Below are 20,274 nucleotides of genomic sequence, written 5' to 3' on the forward strand. Positions count from 1 at the left end.
CTTGTTGGAATGGCTTAGTCGCCTACAAACAAAAATGCTGTCATCCCTAAACCAGCAGTCTCAGCTAGAAGAGCTAGAAGCGAGGGTCCAACTACTACATATGCACACCAGCTGGTTTGCAAATGGGAATGCAATTTACAATGCGACTTATGTTCTAATAGGGTGCATCACAAATTGGACATCTGCACAGAATCTCACAAATGGGTCTGCCTAATTAACATTCAGTGGGACGGTCCCAATTTGCAACCACCTGCAGGTGACTGTAAATGCAGAGAAGGAGGACTTCAAGGGACAGCAGACGAACATTCTTGCATTTGCATTCCCAGAATTTAAACTTTTTGAAAAAACAACCTGTATCCATTAAAGAGACTGGTGCTGCTTTTTTTTTTTTTTAAGAAAAAAGCATTCCGTTTGGGAAGAGATCAGGGACAGTAGTTTCTGCTTCTGCCGAGGCTGGTATCTGATCAATGATTCACTATTACAACTTCACACACAAATCAGTGCCATGCCCCTTCCCAAATCATAAACAGGAGTCGGAATCCTCTTTTATGCCCCCTCCTTTTCTGACTTGTAAAAGGGCTTTTGTAAACAGGAAAAAAGTATTTTGCGATCACAAATACTGTGATTTTGCGAATCCTAGGCTTTGCAGTCAGGTCTGTACTCTATAACCCCTTAAATGGATCAAATAAGTTTCTGAACTAGCTATAACAAACACACTATCTCACATCTAATGTCTCAGTTTAGTGTACTCAATGAGGAAGACTCCTAACATAGTTAAATTATGCAGAACATCAGAAACCTTAGAAAACATATTACTTGCTAAACTTCATACAGAGCTTCTTTTAAGAGATAATAACCCTGTACAGCCATTGCACAATGCAATATTCATGAATAGGAAAATTTCTTAAAGACTTCAAGTCTTCTATTGTTGCTCCATTCATAAAGCAAGCTACAGTAGAACCAGCAGTCTTTGCCAATTACAGGCTGATACCCCAACTTCCACATATCTCCAGCTGTCTGGAGAAAACAGTTAATAGCTTCAGAAGCATATCTAGGTGAATGCTCTTCTTCATCTATTACAAGTCGGTTTTCAATCGCTATACAGGACAGATCAGTGCTGGTAGCAACTGTAGATGAATTCTATTCCATGTCAAATTCTGGGACACCAGTAGCTCTTATATTATTCACTGTCTCAGCAGTGACACCATTGACAACTAGATTTTATTAACATGCTTCTGGGGTCTTGGTGCCCAAAGCGTAGTCCTGGACTGACTCAATGATTTGCTTTCATCTCCTTCATAAAACATCACCGCACATCCTTGTATCTTTACATTACACTAGACTTATTATGTAAAACCAAAGGGATCTATTGTGTCCCGTCTACTGTTTAACATATTGTTCTCCAGTTGGTTGCTCTATTCCAGTCATTCAGCTATTTGTTTTTTATGGTGCCAGTGACATTCAGATTGTACTGAAGCTATCTAAATACTTAGGCAGTGGTGCAGGTAAACTGTTCAACTATCTATACCAAATTGAAAGATTGATGAACCACAAACAATTAAAGGTTAACAGGGACAAAACGCAAACAGTTCATTGTGTAGCATTAACACTGTGGCAGCATCTGTTATGGCCACCACGGCTATGTTCTTGTTTTAAGCCAGTCCCTTGTGGAGCAACCTAGGAATCCAACTTGACTGGAGCCTGAATTGTACAGTGCAGGTCAGTGCAATAGTGAGAGCTTGTATATATTCATCTTTGTGTATGGAGAAGGATTATTCACACTTTTTTCTATTTCATGAAAAATAATATTCATGAATACTATAATTTCTGTAGTTTTTGATTACAGCAACACACTTAGGGCCATATGTACGAACACATTTTCCCATTGACACAGAATGGGAAAAACCCTTTGCTACATCTGGCCCTTAGTCCTTCAAGCTAATTATATTTTGAGACTCCAGCTAATTCAGAACACTGCAAGGATGATATTGGGATTTTTCAATGGCGAATATATAACTCCCACTTTAGCATCATCACACTGACCTCCCATTAAATAGAGAATTCCCTGTAAATCAATGTGCCTTTTCAATGAGACCCTGTACAGTAACCAAACAACACCTCTTCGAATTGGTTCCTATTGTATCGGTCTGTGGGTACCCTTATATAATCTGACCAATTTAGCCTGCAAGTACCTAAGATTAAAAGATTTAAAAACAGAGTTAGAGCTTTCTCAGTGGCAGCAGCGGTGCAGTGGAATAGCATGCTAATAGCCTTCAGGAAAGACAATAATCTATTAAACTTTAGGAAGGCCTTAAAAACATGGCTCGTCCTAGTACAATTATTTGGTCTTCCTTTCCTAATGTTGTCTGTCGTTAGCGCTACTTAACCTTTGAGTGGCATCATGCTTTTAAAAAACACCCAATGCAAACATAAATAAATACTCACACACACTGAGTCGTACACTCTCTAGGCCCTCATTCAACACCTGAAGCAACACCTCTCTCATCTGACCAGAACTACTGAACCACTTGGCTAAAAGAACAATTGACAATCGGAGCCTCCACAGAGGTGATTTTTAGTTTTGCCTCCAGAATAGGAAATAAACCTGTTAAAGAGCTCACTACCACATTCAAAACAAAGTACTGTGCAACCGCCAGCCATGGTTCTGGTGTTTGGGGCTATAGTGGGTTGGAGAGGGCTGAGAATGGCTTCATTAAGAGGCTATTGGCTATTCCAAAATCCCCAGTTCCTTTATCTGCCACTCTGAAACCGGGATAGAGTTTATTAGCGACACCTTGAAGATTCAGCCACTCCTATGTTTTAAAATTTGGGCAAAGACCCAAACCTCTTTCAGTTCTCACAGACTGCCTAAAGTTGGATCATTGTCTGAAAATCCCCTGGATCAGGTACACTGATGACACTTGTATTAGCCTGGCTTTGGTAGATTTATTGAAGTCCCCATGAGCATTTTAACCTAGTTTTTTGAACACCCTGAAATCTACATTTCTAGGCAAATGCAATGACAAGAGATTGCAGATAGCAGCCGATCAGCCCATTGTTCATGCATACGATGGTACCTGCACTAGCAATTGTATTGAGCCGTATCTAATTTGGGTCAGAAACCTTCATCATAGATTCCTGCTAATGAAGTTAAGACTGAATGTTGTACATTTTTTAGTGGCCTACCATGTACAGGGAATCTGCATTGACAAATTACCCTGTGTCCTTGATGGCTGTTCACTTTGAACTTTATGTTTTTTAGTAAATATTACACATCACTGAGAAAACTGTATGTTTTACCTTTTTAAAACATGCCAACAGTACAGATGGTAGGGCCACTTTAGCATTTTGCCAGTCATTGTCAACAACGAGGATCTGCTTTTTAACCGCAACATATATTCATCGAGTTATACAGCAAAGGGCAACTGTTTTATGAAGAAGATCTCCCTTTTATCTCCCTTTTATACATGTATTTTATATTGAATGTTTTTAAAATGTTGTCTTGGTTTTATAATTTTTTATGGTCAGATGCTGATCGAATAAAGATTATGTGAAGTACAAGTCTCCCACAGTTTTAAATGATCTGCACATGTTGATGATCTGACTGCACCGAAGGAACCAGTTAGTGGCAAGCTGTGATTTATAGGACTTCTTAGGAAATAAAGCTGTATGAACTAAAGTAAAATAACAGATATCTTATGGAAAGCAGATGTGTTTTTGTTGGGTTCCGTCATTAATTAATTAATGTATTTATTTAGGGTAGTTACACTACGATCTCATTACTTTCCATCCTCTTGGAAGTGCTTTAATTAGGGTAGGTCTGTAATAGAAACAGGATTGTTATGCTTTGTTGGTAATCTATTAGAATCCTGGATGGTCATCTTCCAGCCTTTATTACACTACTAGACAAATACCAGTTACCTCCATACTGATAGTAACTTTCTCTAGAATTATAAATAACATTAAAGGAGTGTGCACTATTGCATGAAACAATATTATGTGAAATCTGTCAGCAAGGGTGATTCGTTTCCTTGGACCCGAGGGATGCGCCCACCAAATGTCCTGGCAAGCTCTAGATGCTAATTTTATAATTACTGTTATAATTATTGCAATAGTAATTAGAAGTGACTGGTTATAACTTTCTACTTTGCTTGAGGGAAGGTCAGGCAGCCAGGCACTTTTCACAGGCTTATGCAAAGGCACATGCACCTGTAAGCACGTGCCACAGAAAGGGAGCTTTGCTGGATTATGCCAGGGCCTAACTTGACCCAACCCTGGCCTGCCATCTTCAGGGCCATCTTGTAACACCTCTGCATGACGCACATCAAGCGTCACTTTGTAAGATAGTCTCGGGCGCTTAGGTTTTCAGCCCTGTACTGCCCAGGGCTACCTGTCAATCTCCGAGTCCTGAACGAGTTTGCCTATGTGGGAGGGAAAAAGGCAGGGCAGCCTTTTACCATCTGACCTGCTGTTGTAGAGTCGTGAGCTCTGATGACTCTAAGACGTGAGGTCACTTAAGTAAACAGATACACTGCACGTGCTTTAGCTGTGCACTGTGCACTGAGTATCTGTTTACAGAACAAAAGCCACTTGCTTTTACTTTCTCCTTTAAGCGTCGGTGTGCTTCACAGCATCGCGTCTGAGAGCTGGAGCTGCAGAAGATGCCTTGTCTCGATTCCTGTTACAGGTCAGTATGTCATCCTATTGGCCTCCCCAAGCCTCCAGCTTCTTTCCTCTTCTCTCTTATTCATTGCCAGTCCTTTGCAATCACCCTTTATTTTATTGTATACACAGGAAGAGCACGGTTTTACTAAAAACAACAAATGTATTTAGACGCTCATCCATTTGTCTACTAAATAACGCCGCAGTTTTGTTTGTGTTGGTGTGTCTTTCGGTTTACTTGCCCTAAATTCAATCAAACATTTCATGTTTTTAGCAGGCTTGTTGGCTACAAGTTGTCATCAAACTGAACACATTTCAGACACTAATAAACAGTGAGAGTCTGAAATGTAGGTGTTGAGCCAAAACTAAAAGAGTCCTTGTTAAGGTGGGAAAAGTATAAAAAAGAGCTACGATCTTTGATGTGCATAAATTCTGCCTAACGTGATGCAGCTCTGCAGGCTCATTGCCTTGCTGAACAACAAACTTTAAATTGTTTTCCTGCTTCCTTGTGGAACTGTAGCCATAATATCCATGAAGGAATGACTAGAAGTAATGCTTTATATGGGTTTCTGTAAGATATTTTACTGACCACACTGCACATGGAAATACTTATGTCAAAAACAGGTTCCACTAATGTGGATAGAGTGTGCCGAATGTGACCCTATATTGAAAGCAATTCAAAGCTATATTTGAAACGGGTTCCTATCTGGTCCTGCCTTCTTTATTTTAAAGCAGAAGAACAGAAAGATTTCTTAACAAGGATTATAAAAACCCCTGCGGTAATCCATGTGAATGATGCAGCCACTGCTTCCATTTCACATCTTTTTCTTCATCTTGCATCCTAGATGGTATATCTGTAATTTTTCCATGCAACATGTGTCTGAGTCGCTTCAAGGTGTCTGGGAGATAATGTGTGTAAGTGAATCAATGAGTGAATGTGCATACTGGCACCAATTTCTAGCATTAGGGAGGTCAGGCATTTTTGTGGGGGAGGGCGATAATTAGATTGGCAATCATGATAAAATTATGATCTTGGCAAGTTGGAATACTAGTGGTACTATGTGGGTCACTGATGGCATATAGATGCAATCAATGGCAAATTTCTCACTTGCCATGTTGTATGTAACTTTGACATAAAGTGGTACATAAAGGGTGTTCTTGCATCCCTCATGGCTCTTTTGGAAGAATTTGGGCTAGCTCACTTCAATTCAGTGCAACAATTACGCCCCACCAGTTTCAAGATCACAAACCACCACTGTCTGTCAGCCAACAATTCTGCTAAATGAACAGCTACATTGAGGAGGTAAGACAGAAGTGTCTATTATGATTTACTTCCTGCGCTTTTATGCCCACCACTGGGGCAAACATTTTTGGATCAAGGTTCCTGGCTTTTGAGCTATATATTTATGGTAACAACAGCCTTTTTGACAATCATCTAAACTTTAATTGTGGATACAAGTTGGGCTGTGGGACAACCACAGTGATGTTCCTTCCAGAGGCTACTTATCCCAGAAACTCCAGCCTTGTGGCAAACCCCAATACTGGTTTTCTGCTCCCTCAAACATATTCAGGGCTTGGTTTGCATTACAGATCCCTGGTGAATAATGTGGTAGTTTCTGTGCTTTTCATGCTTCATTCTTTGCTCAATGCCTTCTTTCCACCCTTGCACGGCAAGAATACATGGAGGAATCAGCACACATGAGCCTGGCATATGCAAGCTTGATCACACCTAAGGCATATGAACTACTTTAAACCCTCTGTTTGCATCAGGCAAATGCTATTCATTGACGCTGTTTTCCAGAGATTCCTGAGATATAGAAAGTCATTGTTTCCTGAACCTACACTGTGTATCTTTTATTCTTCAACTAGTATTGTATTGTGGTGCATTCTTGTTTCCTGATATGCACTGTTTAGCAGGCAATCCATATTTCTCATCTTCCACTTATTTCATTAGCCACCTTTTCACGTTCCTTGCTTTCCCTCCTTTGCTTCCTTAGTTCCCATTGCGCCTTAGTTCATACTTTCCTCGTGTTGTATTGTTTGTTTCTTTCATGTATCCATGTCTTCCCATCTTTCCCTTTAAGCACCATTTCACTCTAGCTGCATATTAAACTCTCCACCCTTGCTGTTACTGCTTTACATGTCATTGCCAGAATTCATGGGCATCTGGCTTGCCTGCTAGGTCGTGTTTCTAGTAAACTGCAAATATTGTCTCCATGTACCCTTTAATATCATCCCGAAGTTATCAGACTCACAATCCTTGTCATTGCCTGTACGTCCAACTTGTGGATATTTTGCAGACAGAATATTTAACAGCAGTTGTGGGTTAGGAACTTACTGAGCTTCATCTTTACTCCGTGAAGCAGTCAAGTAGTTTAACCCACATCCCGTTTATTATTAATGGGTATGGATGTTAGTTATTCTTAAGGCTGAATTGACTTGAGTGCCTGTTCTTCAAGAGCTTTGACTTTCTTCCGTATCTCATGCAGGCCCCCCTCGTTAAATTCTCCTTCTTCTCCTATTCCCAGTGTGTTATTGAGTAGCTCTGTTACCAATATTCATTTCCTTTGTCCTCCCTTGTCACATGACCCTTGACACACCCTTGACAATGTGACCTAAGCTTGATATGGGCACAGCCAACAGTAAATGTTTTGGGTCGCTTTGGACTACAAACCATCTACACCCACCTTGTTTCATCTGCTTGTACCCCAAGCTCTGTCCTTGGTCCTCTCTTCTTGCTCTTCCCATGCCTGTCTAGGTTATAATGACCTCTAAATTGGTCTCTGAACATATCTGGTTCCATTGAATAACATGCACAGTTTGGCCCTGTGACGAAGGGATTTCCGGAAATACATTAAAACTTGTTCTGAAATTTGTAAATACTGGACATTGAAACAACAATTTGAATAATAAATTACCTAATTTTAATCTAGCAAATGCTCACAGATTTTTCATTTATGGTATGAGATGCCACAAATGTGATACATTGCAGTAGCCAAATCTCAGCAGTCCAATCTGGCTGTGCACCCTGTGGCACACTCCGAATCAGGAGTATGCTATATTTCAATTACTGTTATTACTTGACTGGAAGGAGTTGCTGGTGTAGCACGTCCACCAAGGATTGCGTTCCACTCAATAACAGTAATTAATACAGTGTGTATACTAGCAGATTATTTTAAAGGTTCAAATAAGGTGTGTTATGTTATCCCATAGGTAGGGCTCTTCTGGTTTTTAATGTTGTCATGCACATACCAAGGGCAACTGGTCAGTCAGTAAATAGAGGGATACAGTTGATTTATGCCTTCAAATTCATAGATACTGGCCTGTTTGGAAATACTTCAATTGCATGTTAATCCTATTTGACCTAAGGCAGTAAACTCTGCGAGAGATCGAAAGCTCTTTTGTCTTACACTTGAACGTGCATGGACAGCCCCTTGCTCTGCACTGCACTTTACTTATAAAGCTCACTGAACAAAATAATAATACAGCATAATTCTGTGAACTTGCCTTCTGAAGGTCAACAGCATGGTAAAGTAGCAGGTTCACCCAGAATGCTAAATAAATCCAAGTCTTTCTAAACAAGTAGGCCAGATTTCCTAAAGAAAGTGATGAGGCTCGATACATACATTTGGGACTGCAACTCCAAATCAGGAATGGCTTAGGTGAGACCATGACCAGACACTGAGCAAATAGGTTAACAGTGTGTGGTGGTGATTATTCTCTTGAAAGATCAAAAAATGTGTGCTGAGAATGATAAATTAGCTGTTAGTCTGGTAAATTCGTCTGGGGTGGTAACTCAGAGCAATATTCATTTGTGATTGATCATTTTTATCTGGGCCTACAAAATAAAACTGTTGTGAGACTATAAATGCTACAAAATGAAGTCATGAGACTATTCATGGGCCAGAAGGGAGATGCACACCACCAATAAAAGGGCTTTCAGGATCTTAGCGAGTAATTTTAAAGATTATGTAAATAAAAAAATAAGTAAAAGCCATGAGTGTAACCTGATAACCCGTACCCAGGTATTCTTCCGAGTTCCCAGAACTAAGTAAGTGTGAGAGAGAAAATGCTATATCACAGGAGCTTGTTGTAAGTTACAAATGTATGTAACAATCTCCCCATTTTCATAATGAGGAACCCCAACAACCATACTTTGAACAAGGCACTCTAACTCCAATAATTTTGGTCTAGCTTGCAGTTTCTTTCACCATGGGTCTACTCTACTCTCTGCTGCTTTTGACAGGGTATCTCTTTCTTTCTCTCCTGCCTCCCTCACCTTTACATTGGTAACATTTGGCTCTGATCCTCGTGAAAATATCTTCTTATGACAAATCAATTCTATTATAGGGCAACATACACTTACATGGATGATAACATCTCACAACACATGTTTTGCAGCTTACAGGTCGTTAAGTAAATGGGTGTGCTATAATAAACCATAATTCAGGAGTCTGTGATAAAAAGAGAGTAAATTTAGGTTTGCGTGAGACAGGCTCCTAATTCACAGAGGGCAAAGTCTGTTGTTCTATTGGCTGAATTCAATGAGAAGCTGCATGGATCTGCTTGACTAACAGACACGTGTTTGGCCTCAAGGAGTATAAGTGTATATCCTGTTGGCCCCCATAAGTTGGGTCTGGGTAGCCATAGCGTCCCTACTCTGCAACATCAATCTCCTGCATTTCAGAGCATGTGCTAACCTGTACTGGAGTAGGCTCACACCTCTATATAGCTATAGACATATTTGTGTGGATTTTAATTAGTCTCATCAACTTAAGTGATATAATGGGTTCCTTCATCTGATTATCAGCACCTGGGAACCCTATTTACAAGTCTCACTTGCAGATAGGCACCATTCTACATAGGCTGTGTGAAATAACCGAGTCAACACATAAGTCACTTACTCACCTCAGAAAAGCATATATTCATTTTCATTCATACTGGTTCTTGTGGCTCACCTATACACGAGATAGCACTGATATCGATTTTCACCAGCACAGAGAGCAGAAACAACTCCCACCCCTGAGGTAACCCAAAAGTTGTGGCCTGGTATTGTAGGCAGTCGACAATCAGCAATGAAAGACAGAGAATATTGAGAGCTGGTGGTGGTTGAACCCTCTTAATTGTCCGCCTAATTCTAGGCTCGCCTAGGATCCCTTACTGAGACACAAACTTCATACTGACCAAGGGTCATTGACAGGAACAGGGGCTACCCTCTGGACATTGCAGCAGGGTTGCACCCATAGTCTTAAGTCACTCACTAAGATTAGTGGTAGGCAATGCTCACTGAGCGACTAAACAAAAGTCAATAGGGGGGGATAGATTCCTCTGCTTTCTTTCCATCTTCTGCACTACTGTACCTCCTGAAGGTGGCTTGCTGGAACCAGAATTGCTCCTGGGAATCTGCATATTGGTTACCTGGACTCTGTCTAACAGCAGTCCATGTAGCCTTTGGGTTCCGCAAGCCTTCCAGGAGAGACCACATGGCTGTTCCTGAAAGATCTTATTTTGCTGCTTCCCCCATACAGAGGAGACAGTACTAAGGCTCCCTGATTGGCAGCTCGCCTTTGAGCTCCTTATTCAGACTTTGCAGATTACACTGAACTCTTCATTCAAATCTAGCACACCATTTATATTCGCAATGCAACCACTCACCTTGAGGTGCACACACCATAATTTATCTGCAGGCACATCAGTCACTGCTGACTCAGACCAGTTACACCCAATTACCTTACCCTTCCTTCTGTACAAAGACACAGTGGCCTATGTATACATATAGATTTACTCACGGCTCCTTGTATTCCTACCTAGGAGTACCTGTACTGTTTTTTGCTAGGCACCATTTGTGAATGTAAAAGTAGTCTTGGGTATAGATGTGCATGTCTCCACCCCATGAAACCAGGGCCTGGAGTCAATTTTATGAGTGTAAAGTTACTACAAATAACTTTTCAGATATAGGCGGAGGTCTCCTCCAATATGGTGGAAATCGCCCTGTTGATAAGTATAGAGGAAAAATAATAAAATGTATTAAACTTTAAAAAACATTACTACTATTATATTGTTAAACATATTCATATGTAAAATAATGTAAAATGGTGAGAAAAGTTTATTTTAAACACATAAAATGTTACAGCCCAACAACTTAAATGTGAATAAATATGTAATATATTGAAATGTATGTAATCAATTTAAATAAAATGTATTTGAAAAAATTGCAACAAAAATCAAACATACAGTATTTTATTTTATTTAATATGCATTACACTATTAAAGGTTATGTTTAGCATTAATTTATTTTTGAGATATTTTAACAAGTTTAACATATTTATTTAATTTTAAATGGTAAAAAATGTATTGTTAAATGTTACATTAAAATAGTACATACTTATTAAATATATATAATTTTTAAACATCTAACCATAGATATATTTATATGTTGAAAGCATTGTATTTAACAAAATGTATTATTATTTTTTTTTAGTGCTACTCAGCATGCTACAAAGTGCAGTATGTGAACATGTTCGACAATGTCGAAGATTCTGCCCTGACTCAGCAACAGGGGCATGCAAAACATTAAAAGTGCAACAAACACGCCATACAAAACCCATATCTGTATTGCAAATGTCTTACATTGCATGGCAATGTGCTGCAAGTGATGAAAAGGAGATTAGCACATGCTGTGTGAGGACACAGATAATCACTGCTTGAGGGAGAGAGAAGGGTGATAGGATCACCAAAATCTTAAGAGTTGTGGCCATGCCTCGCCACTATTGTATGGTGGAGCAACTCTTTACATAGCTTTCAAAATATGGGCCTGATTTCGACCTTGGGAGAGGGGATTACTCCATCGCAGATATCCTGCCTGCTGTTTTTACAAGTTCCATTATATCCTATGGAATTTGTAATACGGCGGACAGGATATCCATCACGTTTGTGACAGAGTAACCCCCTCTGCCAAGGTCGGAATCAGGCCCTATGTATTGATATTGTTGACTTCAATTTCACACTTGGTGTAGAATTAACTTGAACATGCCTCCAACTGTATTGTGTGCAACTGGGTTTTGGAAAATGTCATTATTATTTTAATAAAACCAAGGGAGCTGTCCTAAAAGAACTGTTGACTTTTCAGAAGAGCTATCTTGTGCAAGCTTTTCATCTAGAAGCTGACTTATTAAGTATTTATTACAGGGCTCTTAGGGCACTCACCCTCTGATTCATTTATACCTTAAGCGACTGTGGACCTATTGTGCAAAGATTCCTAATAAAAAATCATAAATTGCATCAAATAATTATTTGAAAATTGCGGTTTCTTATAAGGGATCTGCTGAAATGGATTCTGTAAAAGTGGGTTCAATTTGCAGTCCGACGTCTTCCGAGTGAGTTGGTATTTTGTGAACCAACCCAAGTGTTAAGAGGTTGATTCACAAACTACTGGTTCGTAGTAATTCGACCTACCTCCTTAATATGAGTGAGGTAGGTCGCAAACTGAGACCCAGTGTGACTGGTTAGAGTCACAGGCATGGTGACCTGCTGTGATTGCTTTTAAATAATGCAATCTTTTTTTTAATGCAGCTCATGTTCTAAAAAGTAAAACATGATGCATTTAAAAAGGAATTAATAACCTTATAAACATTTTCCACTGCCTGCTCCAGAAAATGTTTTTGTTGACATTCACAAGAGGCAAGGGTCTCTTTCCTGTTTGCGAATGGTTCCCACCTATTAGAATTTAGTGGTAAAATATTAATGTAATGCTATTGGATTTTAGCTGTAGAACATTAATACATAGCTTAGATAATAGGTATTTGAAAGGGATACCCTTTACCCGCCTCTTCAAAGTAGAGATTCTGTATTTTGTTTGAAATCCAAATTGCAATTTGGTAATGCGTTACTGATCCCAATTTGAGTTTTGTACATTTAAAAAAGCAATTTTGTGGTCACAAAGGGGTCGAATTTTAACCCATACTACTGTGAAATCACTTTGTACATCAGGCCTTTATTGAGGCACACACTCATACGTTTCAGGGCATCTGTTTAGATTTTCATGAACTTTAAAGTTCGCATCAGAACAGCTAAATATTGCCTAGTTAAAAATCACAAAGTGGAATACTGTCATGCAAATGAAACTTAAAATTAAATCCGAAGTAGCAAAAGCAAGCTACTTATCCTGCATTGTACACTGCATAAATTATTAAATCGTGCACAATAATAGCTTAACCTACAGGTTTGTTAGGAAAACAGTGTTTTGATTATCTTTGCAAGACTATTCCATGACAAACTTTTTTCTTCATTTTAAGAAGTAGAAATTTGCCACTGAAATGTACCACAGGTAGGTGAGAGGTGAAGCAACTGCTCTAAGGTAAATGTCCTCCTTGCTACCAATGGCGGCCGGTAATTTTAGCAGGGAGGGGGGTGGGCGTATAGCGCACTCACACTCATTCATTCACACACACGCGCACACGCACATCCATTCACAACACTCATCAAATATTTAAACATACACGCACGCACCAAACATTCATTTTCAAAAAACACACACACACCTTCAGCTCTGCCTCAGAGGTCCCAGGAGGGTTGGGACTGCTGTCATCCCTCATTGGCCGACCTTAGGTCAGCCAATGAGGGAAGGTAGCAGTCCCAACTTCGTCACAGAGTGGGATGGGGTCAGTGAGACTTGCTTAAACCTGAAGCGCCCAGGTCTGAATCAATGGGTGACGCTTTCCCTCGTCACTGAGGGGAAGGGCCTCGAGGCACCTATGCTGAGCTGAGGAGGTCACGCCCATAGGAGCTGTGACCTCTTCAGCCCAGCAAAGTTCAGCTCAGGCAGCCAGGAGTCTGCGCAAATCACGCATGTCTCGCTCCTGGCTGCCTGATCTGAAAATGAAGAGTGTCTGTCAGGCTGATCTTTGCTCAGCCTGACAGGCACTCTTTATGAGGGGCAAAGGGTGGGGGCGTGGCCCCTCCGCCGTAAAGGACGTGCTGCGGCTGCTTGCTACTGTGGTGTGCAAAATATTAATCCGTTTTGTTTCTTTGATCCATGTTACAAAGTGCACAATTTTGGTTTCTTAAGAACATTTTTCTCCACAAGAAATTAAGGACTTAATAAGCAACTTTGAACTAAATTATGACTCTGCCCACATTTACACCCTGTTATTGTTTTTAATTTTTTGTTTTTAATTTTTATTGTAATACTAATCATTTTTATGTTCTGTACTATTGTTGTCTATAGTGGAATTTGTAATACATCTGTCATGGCTGTGTGTCCTAAGTTATTTTAAAATCTGATACTTTTGTTAGCATGATCTCAACTTCCAGAGAAGGGCAGAACCCTTTGTGAAACTAATCCTATTTAGTCTGATCCTATGTGAGGTAACAGCTGAAGATAGATGCACCTTAAAATGTTTTTCCCAAAAGTGGTTCTTAAAACTATGGGCCAGATTTATCAAGGTTTTGCATCACCCTTGCACCATGCAAGGGGGTGCAGTGGCAACGCAAAACCTAAGTGAAATTTATCAAGCCACGCTAGGCCACCTTGCATGGCCCTGCATGGCTTAATAAATATACATTAACACAGGGCAGTGCAAATCGTTGACTTGCGTTACACTGCAGTAGGGAGGCATTCTGTTGGTAGGGCCTGGGTGTTCCCACGTATCTGCCTGTGTACATTACCAGATTTACCATTAGTGGTAGACCTGGGTTTGCGTCAAAATGTTACGCCTCCCCAGGTGAGGCGTAATGTGAAGAAATATCTTTATTTCTATTTGTTTTTCCCTCTTTCTATGTGTGCTAATGCCTCTCAAGATTGTCTTTGAGCAGGAAGGAGTCCCTTCATGTATAAAAAGAAGCATGCCTAAAACGCAGGCACCCCTGCACCATGATGCCTGGGTGCATGCATTGGAGCTAGGCAGCCAGAAGTGCGTCATTACTAGGAAAGGACAGGAATGTGCTGTAAAATAGCAAATACAGCGCAATACTGCCCTTTTCCTTTCACACAGAGCAGCACAGCAATGTGGCTTGCTGGATTGCTCTTCGTGAAATAATGATAAATCTGGATAATAATAAAGGAAATGCTGCAGTGGAACAGCCTCTGATTAATGCTGTGATCATTAGCAGGGGCTCACATTTGGCAATGTTTCCTTTGCCTGTTCCTCCTACAATCTACACTAAACCATTACAGTCAAACTATTTTCTATGTTTTCTTAGCATTTCAGCTAGTTATTATGGATTACATTCATACTTTTTCTCAGTTCCCCTGTCTTCATAAAGTTAGGTATAAATGATGCAAACACATCTGGTTTGAGGTGGTACCTGGCACAGGTGTTGGAGCACCTTACCTGCGATGGAGGGGAGGCCGCCTGGACTGCACTAAACCCAAAATCTTCTGAGACCGGTGACCGCACGTAGCAGCTGGACGAAGACTCACTGGTTACTATGGTGATGTGTTTTGGTAACATCTCTTTCCGGCTGTTTGAGGATGACTCACTGTCTGTATGCATCTGAGGACATTTCAGAGAGAGAGATAGATAAAACAGTGCATCATGATATTAAATACATTAGAAGGGAAAGAAAGCAAGGGGGAGGCTGGAAGAGAAAGTCAGAAATAGGCGATGTTGCATAAGTCGGCCCAGAACTATCTACAATTCTAGGAAAAATGTACCATTAAACCAATGTCCAGCCTAAAAATAAAAGTTTATCGTATTCATTTAGCAAGTCACACCTACCTCCTACAAGGACATCCACTGTACATCGACTGATCACATGGGTATGGGGATTGCTATCAGGAGGAGAGGGGGGCTTTTAGGACAGACTAGAGATCCAGCTGGAAACAGTCCTTGTCTAATAATGATCTGCTATTGCCCAGTCAAAATTACCTCTCGGGAGGATGTAAGAACTACCTGCAAAAAAATAAGTGATCTTGTTTTAGAAAAATGTGGGTAGGATTCTGCTCTTGTTGGGTAGAATTACAGTCTAGTTTTTAGATATTGTTGAGAGGGTATGTGGTCAAGAAAGGATGTATTTCTGCTCTCTAGTTGGAAAGTGAGGTGACAGACCTTGCTCTATTGTAAACAGTAGTTTCGCTAATGTGTGATAACTATTGCTTAAGTAGAATAAATTGTGTTATATTTGGAGGTCCGTGTAGTATTTAGGAAGTGGTTTAGTTTAAAATAGCTTTCATCTATTTTGGAATAGCTGTTGCCTAATTAAAAAGAACAGTATTTTAGCTGCGAAGAACTGAGAATGAAGAATTATGAGTTTGCTAGAAGAAAATAAGGTATCACAGCCCTCCTGGAAAGTATCAATTTAATAGGAACGTCTGTAGGACAAGCAGGCAGATATACTTTAATTGACAAGAGTGTTGCCCTACTATGAAAGAACGTGACCTCATTTCCGTAGTTGCTGTTCAGTTAGGTAGTTGCCTGTCGCCAAATTGTTATCAAAGATGATTATCTCTCAGCCAGGAGACACTGAATTAGTTTATTTAATCAGAGACATAACCCCGTGCATAGTTAGGCCAGGCACGGCCAACAGATCAACTGCCAGATTCAAATACAGAATACACTGATGTCATCATGGAATGTTGCTATGTCATAGGAACATTCACAGCCTTAGAATAGCTGACACTGCCTACATAGAATATAACAAAAACACGTTTCACTCTATATGAAATTTAATCTGTATGTGGAGAATTGCCATGTAACTGGGAAGAATTTTCGTCTTGTTGGCTTGTAACTGTGTCATAGGTATTTGAGTCATGAGGAATTTTGATAAAATGTGTCATCTTGTTGGAAACATACTTGCAATGCAATTTAAAGGGAACGGCTAAAAAAAGAAGCCAACCAGAAATAATGCCCCTTACTATATGAAGACAAATGAAACGTTGGGCATTCTCAAGGTTAAAATTAGGAAGGTATTGTCAACGTCCACCAATATTTTCAGAACCCAAGTCAAAGGAGGTCTTTCTAGTCCATAGGTCTGAGGAGTCTTGTCGAGGTTTAGGTCCAAAGTTGTTTCTGGAACTACCTAAACCTTACACCACATGGTATTTTAGAGGACATTTGAGACATTTTGTAATGGATCTGGAGCAGGTACGCAGTATTCAGTAGTGTACGTATCATCAAATGTCTCATTGGGAGCTGCATATGTAAAGGCATGTTTACGAGGCTGGACCAATTTACATGAAAAATTGGCTAATGATTTCAGGGGCAAAGTGGAGAAAGGCAGGGGCAGCATATGCAGTTCTAGTAGCATTTTTGTAAAACAGCCACACGTGTGCCCACACTTTAATGATTTTATACGTAAGACCTGCATAATGCACATTTTGGACATAGATCATTGTTACATGGTATTGATTTTAACCAAGGATCTCTCCAGGAGCAAATGTGTTCAACAAATGAGATAATAAATGAAAAAATGAAACATAATTTTATTCTGATGTGCCTTAAGCAGCTCTTCCAAAACAATTGTGATCATCTTGTTCTGGTTTGGGTTACGTTTCAGCCATGGATGTAAATTCATCAAAATACTAGCAGTATCAAGAGTTACGGCACGTACCCCTCACAGAAAGCAAATTTGGTACATGCAGCCATGTTCACATCCTGTTCCTTCTCCTGCTTTCCTGGCCCTCATGATCAGGGGTTGAAAAGATAGAGAAGTGCTGGTAAGGGTCAAGAGCAGGACAGCAATTCCTATCTATTAACATCCAAGATTTCAACGAATTTTAATGTTATCCTGTATTTTGTCTTTATTTATTTCCCTTTATTGCTACGTTGCACTCATGTTCTGGTCTGAATACAGAATAGTCCGGGGAGAATGTTCCCAAAATGTACTTTGCAACCACCTCTATAAACTTACAGCGATGATGTCGTCCAGCCCATCCGCATCATCCTGAGAAGAGGAGGATGAGGAGGTTGAAAGGGAACCTGTGAATGAGAGAGAAAGACGAGAAAGTTATCCCTGCGTCCGATGTAACAAGTTTTCAAGGTTTTCAGCCACACTGCCTCAACGTTGTTTCAATGAGTAATTACCAGCGGTTTTCCGGCACAGCTCTAGCAGGCGCAAAAATGACATGTACCCAGCCTAGCACTGCAGTCATCCAATACAGTTCCCAAATGAACAATACCGACATTCGCCTAGAATAACTCAAGCAAGCAGTTGCCAGAATTCATACAACGGAGTTCCACAACACTGTCTGCATTTATCCATCACATCTTCAATCAGTATTTCATGATGGCATAAACAGATTGTGTTTAGACGTCATGTGAATACCAGTGCAGACTCTTAAGTGAATACGGTGTTTTTAGCATGCCATTTAAAGAAGACATCGTCTTGGAAACAGAGTTCTCAAGATTGCTTAGTTTAAAAAATAAACCATAATTTTAAGAATCACTTTGGTTTTAGGTTTGACTAAAGGCAGCTTCAGCTGTCACCCGGAGCTCATGTAATCAAGAAATTTTTTTTTTGCAGACGGGGCTTTGGTCAAACCTCTTCAACCGTTGGAGGTTGGCCTTTGGTTGCTCAGCAGTTGTGCAACGTTGCAGATGCGTAAGAAGGTATTCTTGCATGCTAGTGTTTCTCTTTGGAACTTGATTACATTTCATTTCAGAAGCTTATGTATCTGACATTGGGAGTTGAAAATTCATCTTCTTCTGGGGTGGTTGCTACTTCCCATTAGTTCCTCTCACATTCGGCCAAATTGTAGCTCCACTTGCGCTTCCAGAGGGAAGAACCATTGCTTGTCCTTATGCCTGTTCACCTTGGTTGTGAGAGGAATACACAGGTTCTCCACCTGCAATCCCACAGCCAAGTTCCAACCATCTGAGAGACACAGAGGTGCATACTAGAATGAAGCACTTCCCCTGTAGCAGTCGATTCAATAGTAGATACATTTCCCTTGTACGTTCACAATGCATTTAGATATAGAACCTTTGTAGGTATTTTCCATTACTCATTTTTAGTCAACTGAACTGTTAGCAGCATGTCATATATATCAATTTGATATTATATAAACTAAAATTTGTCTGATATGCTGCATATATCTTGAAAAAAGAGTATTAAAATATGTTTAAATAGTGCAGCAAGTTTGCTCTGGGAAGTGAACAGCACCACCTTAGTTTGCCTAAGCAGATCATCTTTCTTTTGTCTATATTTTTGATCAGCGCAACAATTGAATCTGCCTGTATCCCCTCTGTTGCAGCATTACTTTGTTCTCCTAATCCTTCCTTGTATTTACCTTCTGTTGCATGATCTTCCTTGATCTTTCTGTTTTCTGTGAATGGTGTTGTCTATGTACCTAACACAGCATCTGCACATGCAGTAGGATGTTCCAATCTTTGCCTCCATGGGTTGAAGGTATGATTGCGGTCCACAGAATAGACTGGCCATCCCCTAAATTTTCACAGAGTGCGTGACCACACTACAGATGGAACCAGTTCCCTAATAATTATACACAGCAGAAGTCTCTAACCCTAGAGAAACTTGTGAATACAGAGAGAAATGACAGATGAAATGAAACTTGAACGCATAATAAGCCCACCAGTGAAGTGGGTCCTAAACCGCTACCGGAATATAAAGGAATGAAGATTGCATTAAAGGTACTAAAATATGTATCCATCTGTGAGTAGTGAGGGCTTGCACAGAGTCCTAGTCTAACAAGGGAGAAAAGTGGTATGGAGGTGTGAGTGTCATCCTCACTTGTGAGTGGTATTCTATTCATCTAGTCTACTCTGATCTGAGGGGGCATATTTCTTAAATATGGTCACTTACGCACAGGACTGGCAACTTCAAAGCAGTCCATCGTCAGATGTTTAGCCTCTTGTATCAATTAATGTATGAGAACTTGAACAAAACTTTGGCTGGAAGATCAAAAACTCACTGTACTAGGGGTAAAGTTGCTACTTCCTGTCTTCTAGTATTCCAACTTTTAAATTGTTTATTTTTCTTTTAAGAACATAGATATAAGAGGCCAATATAGCCTCTTAGTAGGTTGGTAAACTATTTTACATTAAACAAGAAGATATACATTTTCTAACGAAAAGCAAAAACAGATTTCATTTTCTTTGAATAGGCGCTCTGGGATCCCGGTCATGGGTTGGAAAATTCAGTGTTCATGATTATCAATGGAGATCACCCAAAGGAAAATGTAATGTGTTGTTATTCCATTTAAAATTGAGATGTAAAATAGTCACACGTGCGTGGCAATACACGAACTTTATAGAAGGCCTAATGGCGCAACACACATTATTACGCGGAACGGAGGTAAATTTCAGCAGAGGTATATTTTAAAGGAGTTTATCAACAGATTTTGCAGATATCTGTGCTGTCAAGCCAAACCTAAAAGGAGACACTAAAGAATTATTTTCCAGCGTGAATGCATCTTGAAGGATTAAATCGTTTGAAAATACCTTTAGATTACAAACATAAGACGGCGCACTAATGAAATATACATTTATTTAAACTCGTACTAAATTGCTTCAAAGCACAAACACTCCCACCAGAAGCAAGAACTCTTCAATAAATAAGAGGCATAGGAAAAGGATACTATTAGTAATGATGCATTAAGCAAAATGTCAAGGAGGGCACAGACAAAAGTTCCTGTATGGAGCAGTCAGCTGTACC

The 20,274-nt window shown here is 40.0% G+C and overlaps 1 protein-coding gene across 2 annotated transcripts in view; it reads right to left on the reverse strand.

The window, feature by feature from the left end:
• Positions 1-20,274, reverse strand: part of LOC138259631 (sprouty-related, EVH1 domain-containing protein 2-like) — a 229,508-nt gene that overhangs the window by 63,317 nt on the left and 145,917 nt on the right. For both annotated transcript variants that reach the window (XM_069207482.1, XM_069207481.1), the window contains exons 4-5: positions 17,512-17,579; positions 14,994-15,155 (exon numbers count right to left, since the gene is read on the reverse strand). In XM_069207482.1, the coding sequence (XP_069063583.1) occupies positions 14,994-15,155; positions 17,512-17,579 (230 nt within the window). The remainder of the gene's footprint in view (positions 1-14,993; positions 15,156-17,511; positions 17,580-20,274) is intronic.

The sequence above is a fragment of the Pleurodeles waltl genome, chromosome 9 (assembly GCF_031143425.1).
Source record: "Pleurodeles waltl isolate 20211129_DDA chromosome 9, aPleWal1.hap1.20221129, whole genome shotgun sequence".
In the NCBI taxonomy this organism is placed as follows: domain Eukaryota; kingdom Metazoa; phylum Chordata; class Amphibia; order Caudata; family Salamandridae; genus Pleurodeles; species Pleurodeles waltl.